The sequence below is a fragment of the Melanostigma gelatinosum genome, assembly GCF_949748355.1.
Source record: "Melanostigma gelatinosum genome assembly, chromosome: 16".
NCBI classification, from domain to species: Eukaryota; Metazoa; Chordata; class Actinopteri; order Perciformes; family Zoarcidae; genus Melanostigma; species Melanostigma gelatinosum.
The window spans coordinates 11,399,154-11,411,197 of record NC_136649.1 but is presented as its reverse complement, the minus strand read 5'-3'; the positions used below and the strand labels follow the sequence as shown (position 1 = coordinate 11,411,197).

The following is a 12,044-nucleotide window of genomic DNA, read 5'->3' as shown; positions in this document are numbered from 1 at the left end:
TTCTTCCTCTTTTATGATTTTCTTTTTTCTTCAACAACTTAATTAATTGCCTCAAATCTCTCTTTGCAATTATTCGTACCCCCCTGTTCGCTTGTCTCCTCTGCAGGGAAAGAAGAACAGTGTTTTCAGAGAATGTTACTTTGGGAGCCAGAAACACTGTAAGCTGACAAGACTGTTCCCCGCCTGTGGCTACACCTTCAGAGTGGCTGCGCACAACGACATTGGCACAAGGTACTGTTGCCTATTACTGAATACACATGCGCTACACACACATACACTCGAGTGAAAAGTGTATTCATGCACATGTCGTCATGAATAGCACAGGAGGCAGATAACTCTTTTTTTTATTCCTTGTTCATTAACATGGATGGATTTATGAATGTGTGACAGCTTTCCACATGAGGAGCTGACAGGTCACCAACCATAGTTTTAGTAAACAGGGACACTATACCTACAGTATGGGAACAAATGCATCATTTAGCGTGATAAAGACAGCGACACACAAACATGCACCTGTCTACCCGTTGCTCTTATTCTGCATGTGGCAGGAGTCCTCTTCCTCTTCTCATTTTCCCTCCATTTCCTCTCTCCTCTCGTCTCCCGTTTGTCATTATGGCGGCGAGCATCCCGCCTGCAGTCGTTAGGGCGACAGGGAGGAGTCGATGGGGGCGAGCGAGAGCGAGGGAGGAGATATCAAAATCAAAGCGGCCTTAATGTATCCTTCGCCCTTCGGCTTGATTTCCCTTTGAAGCCATGGACAGATTCTCGCACAAACAAACTGGGCACATGCTGGCTTTTGATTGCTAGCTATTTTTCTACCTCTCTAACCCCTGATGCTGGTCATACATTGAAAAGCTTTCCCTCCTGCGCCTCTCAAATTAGCTTCCCCCTCTTTCTGTGTTTTCCATCTGACTCCTGACATCCTTTTTACCCCCCGTCACAGCTCCTCTTTAACCTTCCCCCTCTTCCTATTTGCACTGGGCGCTCCCCACGCCCCCATCCTCGCCTGCATCCCTGCACGTATCCCTGCACTCCCTTCAAATGAGCCCTGATGTCAGTGTCCTTTTCTTCTCCTTTCACTCTTCAAAAATGCTCCTCATTCCGCCTCCCTTCCCTCTTGTACTGCAGTCCCCTTTCCCTCAGAAGTAATAATCCACAAAGTTAATCATTTGATTCAGCATTTTGAGTGAAAACATGAAAACGTGAATATAATGCACATGTGTTTTGTGCAGTGGCTTCAGCACGGAGGTGGTGTTTTACACCATGGGCACCCTGCCTGCTCTGCCGCTGGCACCGCGGCTGGTCAGGGCGGGCGTTTCCTGGGTGGCCTTGGAGTGGGGGCGTCCTGATGGCAGTCCGAGCGAGGAGCAGCTCAAATACACACTCGAGATCCAGGAGGACAACAGCGTGAGTACCTCGCACATGTGAACACCCATATTAAATGAAAACATTTATTAGATTTAGGTGACTGGCACAGGTTGTTTTCCATCAAAATACATTAGATTGAGCTCTGTGATGTCAGTGATGTGAATCTCACAAGAATAGACTTTTACAATTTCCACCAGGAAGCGATGCACTTACAAAACAAATAAAAGATGATGATGAGAAAATATGAAAAATTGCTTGCATAATACATTGCAAAAATATTTTGGGGAAAAGAACAGCAGATGGACAGAGCAGTAATTCCTATAATGTAAAAGCATAGACACAGAAACACACACCGTACTGTATGCTTATGATTGAGCACGTAAAGAAGAAGGGAATTGCACCAAATGCTCCCACACACTCCTTCACCCCCTCACAAGCACGTGTATATATAATGCAAAAGTCAGCATTTATTGCATCCATATGCTCAAAATGTACACTTAAACTAACGCATGCTGCCAACCACACACACACACACACACACACACAGACTACTGACTGTGTATCTGTATCTGTATTACACACAGGGAATAGACTTTCATCCAAAGTACACTGGAGAAAACTTGACCTGTACTGTACAAGGCCTGAAGAGGAGTACACAGTATAAATTCAGGGTAAGTGACAACATGATGTGTTAATATTTGTTTCTATTATTGTTATTTGGGCTTTTTTTCGCTTTTATTGGAAAGATGACTGTGAAGAGGCAGACTGGAAACAGGGGAGAGAGGTATGACATGCAACAAAGTTGCCTTCCACAGCACAATATCAGTCATATCTGTTTCAGCGAGCGCACCAGTTGGAAACCATCAAAGGAGGACATGCAGTATTAACTTCTGTTCATTAAAAGGCCCAGACAAAATGAGTCTGGCCTGTCCAAAATTGAACTCCTGGTGCCGTGCCTGCTTTCGAGTACAGCTGCCTTTTTATTTCATTTTTTCTTGATCCATTTCCAGTCAGGGATGTTTTCTTTCCGTTAAATGTTTCAAAGGATACAAACCTATCCATGTGACTTTCGGTGGTAAGACAACATCCATTCATCTGGGAAGGAATACGCCATTTTACCGCATTTGACAACAATATAGCCGATAATGAAAAAAGGTAATTCACCAGCCATTTAGCAAGTAGAGGACACCGTCCTACCGAGAGCTGTGATAGCTGTTCATAATGTGAGGACATTGTGGAACAAAATGTACTGACAGTAGATCTCCGTAAGCGTTGTTATTAATGTGTGTGTGTGTGTGTGTGTGTGTGTCTTGTTATCAACTGTGTATTATGGTGTAATCATCTCAAAGAACACCTCACATGGACTTTCACACACGCACACACACACACACACACACAAACACGCACTCATGTACCTGTCATCACTCACACTGTGAGGCGGCAGATACAAACATACATGCAGACACACAAAGAGACAGCCCAGTGTTCATTGTGATGTTCATCCGGAGTGAACATCTGGGAACAAAGCAAATAGATTTTCCATAGAACGGGGTAATGGAGGGATTAACTTCGAAGATGAATGAAGGCAGAGAAACCAGGTGAAGCACAGGTGAAGCAGCAAAGATGAATGGCCCCTATTCATCACACTCCATCTTTTCTTATTTCCTCTTTTATCCGACACTCTCCTCCATTTCTCTCCCTTACCCTGTCGTCCTTCCTCTGGGTGCCATCCTCCTGCGCCCCCTCCTTCCTCTCCTGCAGCTCATCGCATCAAACATGGAGGGAAAGAGCAGCCCCAGTGAAGTGTTGGTCTGCACCACCAATCCAGACAAACCAGGCCCTCCATCCACACCCCGTGTCACCGCGGCGACACCCTACGGATTTACTGTCACATGGGGTAAAGATACACACCCACACATACATGCAAGCGTGCTATACGTTGCACGTGCAAGTAAAAATATACACAAAGAGTCACAGGTGAACATGACATTTTAACTCTTCTTCTTGAACTTGTTTTAATAGTTTTATCATTCCGAATGTCTTGTAGACTCTTGGTAGATTACTGAGATACTAAACATTGTTTTACACATGTGCTTTTAGATCATTAGTAAAGAAAGAAGAAAAAAAGAAAGCCACGGTTTCACAATTGTCTGAATTTGGTATTTGAACACTATTGTCATTGTAAAGTTTTTTTAATATTCTGGTTTTCATTCAAGTACAGTCGAATTCTCTCTGTTATGTTGAAATTGCTTGCCTGAAGTGTTGATGAATGGCTCTGCACCTCGTCAGTCAGGACCTGTAGTTCGCTGTCTCTTCCATTGTTCTGCCTACGATGTTCTCGGTGTAAAGATAGCATTCATACTTTTCCACATGGATAATTGCAGAATAAGATTAGTCACAAAAATGAGCAAATTGCACCCGACTGCAAAACCTAATGGGTGTGTTTGCGCTGTTATATCATTAGGGCAACGTCTTTTGTGAAGTGCACACTGAGACAGGGCAGCTAACGGCTGCAGATTATCAGCATCACAATCCATTCTTGTGAATTTGCCCTTCAGTATGGTCCGATAGAATAATGAAAGTGTTCAAAGGGTCATTGTTGAGTTAGTTTTTTGTACCTAGCAGAGTATATTCAGGTGGGATAACATTGATAAACTGCTGCCTCTTGGGTGTTCATATATTATGTAAGTCATCGTGTCTGCTATCGTCTGTCTGCCCTTTCTCACATGTTATAATGGCACAGAACGTGCTGTATGTCTCTCGATCACCCTTCAGATCATTGATTTGACTCTAAAAGCGCATTTCAGTGCTGAACGACCGTCTTTATTTTGTCATATGTACTGTATTGTGATTTCTACACCAGCTAATGCTTGACCAATTCACCGTGATATAGCTGCACTGCATTGCTCCATTGTGTGCTGCATTATTACATGTTCTTTGAAACAGGTACACCCAAGGGTGTGCCGAACCGTTATCCTGGCAGCAGTCTTGATACAATAAGAATGAGATGAGGTGCCGCCAAGTGGGTTGTTTCCATCAGTGCTGATTTATCGATGATCTCTAGAGAATATAAAATGAATTGATAGAAGAATTTTCTTACCAGTTCCCTTGCTACTGAAACATTTGGCAGCAGTTTGATCAGAGAATTATCATTTTTGTTTGGCTGAAAGACAAACAATCTGCCAAAGCCCCCGGCAGTTTGAGTTATTGTATAATGACCTAAATGATGACTTAAAATATTTGTAGTTATTTTAAACCCTTTGCTGAATCCATAAAAGCCATGTTGGAAATGTAAGATGTTTTACGCGTATTCTTGGTGTTTAATGCATGAAGTTAACCCAAACTAAAATGATCTATTCCCCCGACAGATCCTCCCCAGGACAACGGGGGCTCAGAGGCTCTTACGAACCTGCTAGAGATCTCAGAGGGAGGCTCTGAAGGTACAATTTACATCAATCTGTCTGTGCTTCTTTCTATCCATCCATGCCACACGTTCAGCTGATTTGAGTCCCTTTGCACTCCATCGTATAAAATAAAGCTCAAAATGTTCCGTCCGTCCTTTCTGCCCTGTGCTTGTTCTCTCGATTCATCCATTTCTCTTACTTAATCTCCTGAGAAGTAAAGCATCCATAATTCACCCTTTGTTAGCAGCACTTTAGCACACGGCATTTTTCAGAATTTACACGGATCTGCACTTGAACCAAATGTTCACTTGTTTCTTTAGCAGTGAGAGGACAGAGGCATCATCTTTTAACTCTGTATTCATTCAATCACATAAAATACAGTTAGTTGTTTATTGAGTAGGCCAACATCCAAAGTTTTTATTCATCAAAAAATTCATCCCATTCAATGAATGTTGCTTTCATGTTCTATTCAATTGCTGACTGTGAAAATTGGTTTTCAGGGCTTTTAAAGATCAGACATGCCCTGCACAGTGAGACATTTCCCCCTGTTCTCTCATCCGTTTATTGTATCCATATCCTCATTTTCCCTGTGTAAACAGGGGATTCTGAGTATGTACAGTATGTATGTATGTGATCGGTTGTGTAATTCAGTTTTGTTTTTGTGTGCAGCGAGCCAGTGGGAGGTAGCGTACAGTGGTCCAGCAACAGAATGTGTGTGTGAGCACCTGATACCTGGGACCTTCTACCGCCTTCGTGTGTGTAGCATCACCACCGGAGGACACAGCCCGGTAAGACACACACACTCACACTCACACACTCACACAGGCAAACCTGGTAAACTGTGGATTTGCGTTGGGAGTGTGGCATCAGTGTTGCTCATTGAGAAAATTGTGGGAAAATGTTAATTCTAGATAACTACAATTAACATTTCTGCCAGTCGTTATTCAAACTGATCTTTCACTGCATTTCCTTCTCTTTTGTTTTGATTTCCTGTCTTTATCACCGCTCCTGAAGTGCACTGTTAGTGTTCCGGTCCGTACATCAAGTGTCCCTCCAGGGCCCTGCCAGCCTCCGAAGATTGTGGGTAAAGCCAAACACAAGGAAGTGCAGTTAGAATGGGGTGAGTGCAAGCATACAAATACACTGCGTTTAGTTTTGTTTACCAGAATGTCTTCCAATTATTTTATGTTAGGCATCTAAATCGCCCTCTGGCAGCTTCAAATGTTTCCCTGACCAACTCTAATTTAACCTCTGGCAACCATGTTTCAGCCTAATTGAGCCCTAATTTAGCCCATTAAATGCCTAACCTAGCCTCATATTGGATTTAACTCTACTAATGTCGGCCCATTATTGCAGATTAGTACTGTTATCTGTTGGCAGGCAAAAGTTTCCCAGCCTATAGTTCTTGTTTTAACCAGTTTTATAGTGCTGGCCATGGCCCTAATCAGCTGACATTCAGGCAGCGCTGTTGCAATTACTGTCTGGAGTTGAATGTGACACATAATGTATCGGCGGGTTCTCCCCACTGTCTCCATCATTTATTACTCTCACCATACTGCAACCAAAGTGAAACAGCTGGTGGAGGATTGAATCTCTTGGAGGGGATTGAAAAATGCCCCTGACACATGTCCACATAATATTGAGGAAAGTGTATGTATAAAATACATCTTATCTGTTGTGCCCTTCCATCACACATGATGTTTTATGAATGATATCTGATCACAGTTTTATTGTAATTGCTCTGTCTCGCTCTCTCTCTCTCTCTCTCTGTTCACGTAGAAGCCCCTGTCGCTGAAGGAGTATGCGAGGAGTGTGTGTTCAGTCTGGAGATGAGTGAGGTGGACACCAAGCCAGCAGAGGTTTACCGTGGGTCGGAGCTGCAGTGCACTGTTGGTAGTCTGCTGCCTGGTGCCACATACTGCTTCCAACTGCGGGCTGCCAACGAGGCTGGGGTAAGAAATTCTAATGCACACACAGCAGGAATACGAAAGAAAAAGACGAGGTAAAAAAAAAGACAAATTAGGGAGCGGGGTAATATTCCGATAAAGACTTACTCGGATAAATCTGATATTCTCTGGGATTAAAGTGGTACATTTAATATTTTCTGAGATTATCAAATGATAAATTAGCGGAAAAAAATCAGCTTTTGTTTGTTTTTGTCAAGGAACCACCTCGCTTCACCAAAGGCATTACACACACTGCTAATGTGAGCAGCAGAGTGCAAAACACAGTTTTTCAAATTTCATTTGTTTTTTTCATTTTTCATGCACAATCTCTAGTTTTTTCGTACATTTGTGAGTTTTTTCGCGTAATATTACCCTCCTATCCCGGCACCGTAGTCTCATTTATTTATTTTTAAAAACTACAATAGGCCTAATTCCCTGCCGTAAAAAACGCCGTAGAATCCACAAAAACAAATGATGAAACGGGAAGCAAAGAACTTCGAGAAGTCAGCTTTTCTAAATGTATAAAAGTAATTCTTATTTTCCACTTCACAGGCGTGAGATTTTGTGTTCTCATGGAAATAAAATCTACTCGGCACATCGAGTACATCAACTGTGGAAACTTAATATTATCAAAATATATAAAATCAAAAAAACCTCATTTGATTCAATATAAAATGTTTTTATCACAGCCACACTACCAGACACGCATAGATGCTGATTCCCAGGGCCTGTATCTTTCAGGTCACAGTGTCCCAGACGAACTAACAGCAGCCGTGTTCCACAGCTCCCATCTGCTTGGTTAGAACATCCACACAGTCAGGAGTGAACTAGCTCTCAGACCTGCTAATTGAATGCAGGCACAAACTCAGCACACACACACACTGAAAAATCGGTGGAACATGCAGAGTGCAAAAAAAAAACAGCACTCACATGTATACACATAATCAGGCAACCCAGTGTGAATTGTGCTGCCCGTCCCGCCTGTGTCGGGCTCAACACGTGTCTCTTCCTCTCTTTTAGTTCGGAGCGTACTCTGAGCCGACAGAGGTGACGACTGCAGCGGGCCCTCCTGGCCAGTGCGGGGCGCCACTCATCACTCTCACCAGTAACACCTGCGTAACGCTCAACTGGGAGGTGAGACACACACACACACACACACACACTGTATTCATCAAACGAAAGAACCAGTTTAATGAGCAAAGAAATCATAAGACAGATGGAAGGAGACAGAGAAGCCACATTTCCTACAGCGGTCTGAAGAGGCCCAACCTCCTTTTTTCTGTTACTACTGATCTAAAAAGCTGCTGCTTTAAAAATGAGACGACCTGGGCTGTTGTGGACAAGTAGACCCAGGAGTGTTTGTAGCAATCGAACTCATCCTGGATGATGCGTCCACTTTAAAAAGAAAGCCTCCGGTGTTGAATTGAATAAAGCCTATCACTAGTAATATATCCCTTATTACCCCTCGGCGGTTCTTGTGGTTCTTTATTTATGGCAGTATTTTTTCCCCCGTTTGATTCGCTGAGCTTAGCGTGTGTGTCTGTGTGTTGCAGAGTCCCGAGGGTTCGGGCACAGACATCTCCGAGTATCGTTTGGAGTGGGCGAGGGAAGACGAACTCATGGAGCTCATCTACTGTGGAGCCGCCACACAGTGTGAACTGTCTGACCTGACGCCTGCCACCGATTTCTGCTGCAGGCTACAGGTAACACGCACAAATGTACAATCAAAACCTACTCGTGGGTAATAATGACACGTATGCTGAAGTCCCAAACGCACTGAAAGCAATAATTGACGCGCCTCTCATTTGACACATGTCAATTGACGCTCCTATGGCGCGCTGCAGGCATCGGGTTTGAAATGCCAACGCCACAGAACCAGCAGTGTTTCAGGAGAAGGTCGCTCTTGAGACAACGTTTTTGTATATTGATGATGCACCTTAGCTTTTAAATTGTTGGTGTGATATGAATGAAAGTTAAATTGGCTAAATGGAAGATGTACCATGCTGTTGGAGTTCTTTGGACTACAAAGTGCACTCGCTGGTGTACGGCGTTGTTGCAGAGTGAAGCGTCCTCTGCCTCATAAAGCATCTTTGTCTGAGTACGGTCACCTTCATGCAGAGAGCACACAAACCTGCCATCGAGCTGCAAATGGAGTCTACTTTAAGTAATGACAGCCGATGTGACCTAGGACCGGCGCTGTCTGTCACTTTAACCAGTGAAAGTGACAGTACTGGTGTTATCATTAATTCACCATTCATTTCTTTTATAAATGATCGTCCTCTGTGGAAAAATCCATAGCTTTTTATTCATTTTAGCTGTCTTCAAACAGGTACAGCGTCTGCAGAAAAAAACCAGCTTTGTCCAGTTGCTAGGTTCTCATCTGACGCTCTAAAATCAGAGTAGAGGCGTCAAAGCAGTGCGACGCGTGTCGTAGCGCTTTTGGTTCGTTTTCGGCCATTTAATACAAATAGGTGTATTTAAAAACGGGCACATCAGACCGCTTTCAGATCTTTGGGCCTTTAGTCCCAAAGTCCCACCCCCAGACACACAGATTGGCTGCATAAGAGATGTTTGCTGACAGGAAATAAGAAAGCACATAGTCTATGCAGGACTAGAACACAGACACCTATTAAAACATACACATGAATACAGCTGAAGATTGATGATAATTAGTTGTATTTATGTTCTGACTCTTAATCTGGTGCATAAATAAGTGCTCTTTTTATCTGTATTTGTCTAACACACCCACACACTCTCGCTCTCTCTCTCTTTCTCTCTCTCTCTCTCGCTCTCCCCCCGATGCACCCTCTAAAGCTATGAGTCCATTGACGGCATGGTTTATGACTCATTTCTTGATGGGCTCATTCATAGTTCAGAGGAGAGCACAGGGCCAGGTCAACCCCAATGTCCTAATCAATGCGCTTGTGTGCGTATGTGATTTGTCTTTGTGCATTTCTGTGCACATGTGTTTTATGTGTAATAAAAAGACAGATGTGCCTCTTAAGAGGACTGCAAAAACAAACCACACAGAAAGCATGGACTTGGTCGAGCTCTCTGTGACTCCTTATGTCCTGCACCTGTATGAGCCAGTGCAGTTTCGCCAACTGTAGCGTTGTGTCAAATCGACATCGTCTGACATACCCTTGTTTTATGAGAACACTTGAAATGGCCAGATGCTCGCACAAGGATACAGTAGGTAAAAAGTTTCTCACATTTCTTTGTCTCTCAAGTCTCACAAAAAAATATTTTACACGTGAAGATGAATCAGAAACACGCTACTGATATGTGACTTTTCTTGACATTTGACTGCAAATCATTGAGTGCACGCCATTGACTGCAAATCATGTCCTCTACTCGCTGATGTGCACTCACATTAGTGTTGCTGAGAGAAAGTGGCTTTAGTACATTTTTATGCTAAGAAATAAGTGGTCTTCAAACTTTGAAAATCCGGCTGCTGTACTTATAAAACGCTGGTATGTTTTGTCTCTGTTTACTCCACGCTGAGTTTGAGGCATTGAAGTTGACCATTACAACTCAAAAGCGATTGAAGGACATGTAATAGAGGCGACTTGGGGTGAATATAAATGTGCAACACGGCACAAGAAATATACGAATGTGCTTTCACACAACTAATTTAAATTCAGCTCCCTCCGCTGGTTTCCTTTTCTTGTTCCGTTCTTCATGTCAGTTTTTACCCTCTGTTTTAATTGGTCTTGCTCTTTGTCTGTGTCACTCTTTTAACCTTCATCTGTTTAACTTCGTTTTTGTCTCTCCACTCGTCCTCTTCTTTTTGTCCCTCTTTTGGCATCTTTTCTGTCCTCAAATTCCTCTTTTGCCTGCCTTATCTCCTTCATCATCCTCACTTGACTCTGTGTGTGTGTGTGTGTGTGTGTGTGTGTGTGTGTGTGTGTGTGTGTGTGTGTGTGTGTGTGTGTGTGTGTGTGTGTGTGTGTGTGTGTGTGTGTGTGTGTGTGTGTGTGTGTGTGTGTGTGTGTGTGTGTGTGTGTGTGCGTCCACCTCAGGCGGTGAATCAGGCAGGTGCTGGTCCTTACAGCGAGCAGGTGAGTTTCCAGACCCCGGCAACGAATCCCGACCCGGTCTCCTCCCTCACCCTCCTGGACCTCCCGACCTCCTCGGAGTCAGGTCACTCCCCATCTACCTGCTTCCTCCTGAAGTGGGACGAGCCAAACAGCAACGGGGCGGAAATCACCTCCTACGTCATCACCCTGGACGACCAAACCATCACTGTGGAATCAGGGACAAGTCACCTTGCCGCAGGCCTGCAGCCAGACAGCGAATACAGGTACTGTAGACATGCTGATGTGAGGCACATTTACATTTCTCATTGGATGAAAAGTTTGATTTGTATTCATGACGATCAGCAAATCATGGGTTGACATTTTGACTTTCAGGAGCTACAAAAAAATACAACATACTACCACAGAAATTCATTTTGTGCAGATCAACAGATCAACTGCAGGCAGTTTCTAGATCTTTACTTTAGTTTAAAACAGCTGCCTGCAGCATCTTCAATCTGTGCTGCGAGAACAAAAGCAGCAGTTGCTGGCCGATGATGAAACATGATGAAATGCTCCGTAGAGCTAAAGAGGCGGAGTGATCATTCACTCGGGGTTCATCGCTGTGACCCTTTCACATTCTTGAAGTCTGCTACATATTTATCTGCTTGTGGATCGTCTGTCCTCTCCTTTGCAAAAATATCAGCAACCAAAGAGAAGAAATTTATATTTTATATTTTATTTGATTCATGATGGCGCCCCCTAGTTTAGCATTAATTCAACGCAATGCTGTTCTAGAGTTTGTTGACGTAAATGGAGACCTTGTATCAATACCGCCAATCAAATCGTGCATGACGGTGGTCACGCTGAGCCAGACAGAAGCCACAGACTTCGACCAACAACCCACATTAGTCTCCCTCTTATCTTACTTACAGTAAAAACACATGTCTTGTCCTGCACCGTAGCTGTAATAGACAAACGAAAATCCACCGTTAAACGGCATGTAAATGTACCTGCAAATATCTCTTTGGTCGGGGGTTGGATGCTGGTGAGGTCTTTGCTCTTCAATACCACCAACTACTCGCTGTCTGTCCATGACATAAGATAATCCTTTATTTGTGGAGGCTTAAGCTCAAGATTGTTTACTTTCTCTCCTGTTCCCGACAGTGTAACACATGAACATTAAGGAACAGGTATATAGGAGGCAGTCGTTGTGTATAGGAGCTATAGCTTGTATGATGTTTGAGCAGTGATGTCAGGCCCTGTTTCACTCAAGCAACAGTAAATATTACTTTTACTCTTGTGTGTGC

At 43.5% G+C, this 12,044-nt stretch overlaps 1 protein-coding gene across 1 annotated transcript in view; it reads left to right on the top strand.

The window, feature by feature from the left end:
• fndc3ba (fibronectin type III domain containing 3Ba) overlaps positions 1 to 12,044 on the top strand; it is an 83,167-nt gene that overhangs the window by 54,981 nt on the left and 16,142 nt on the right. The window contains exons 13-23 of the mRNA XM_079286071.1: positions 107 to 231; positions 1,233 to 1,407; positions 1,953 to 2,039; positions 3,130 to 3,265; positions 4,737 to 4,808; positions 5,442 to 5,560; positions 5,787 to 5,892; positions 6,552 to 6,724; positions 7,739 to 7,852; positions 8,272 to 8,421; positions 10,741 to 11,021. Coding sequence (XP_079142197.1) covers positions 107 to 231; positions 1,233 to 1,407; positions 1,953 to 2,039; positions 3,130 to 3,265; positions 4,737 to 4,808; positions 5,442 to 5,560; positions 5,787 to 5,892; positions 6,552 to 6,724; positions 7,739 to 7,852; positions 8,272 to 8,421; positions 10,741 to 11,021 — 1,538 coding nt within the window. The remainder of the gene's footprint in view (positions 1 to 106; positions 232 to 1,232; positions 1,408 to 1,952; positions 2,040 to 3,129; positions 3,266 to 4,736; positions 4,809 to 5,441; positions 5,561 to 5,786; positions 5,893 to 6,551; positions 6,725 to 7,738; positions 7,853 to 8,271; positions 8,422 to 10,740; positions 11,022 to 12,044) is intronic.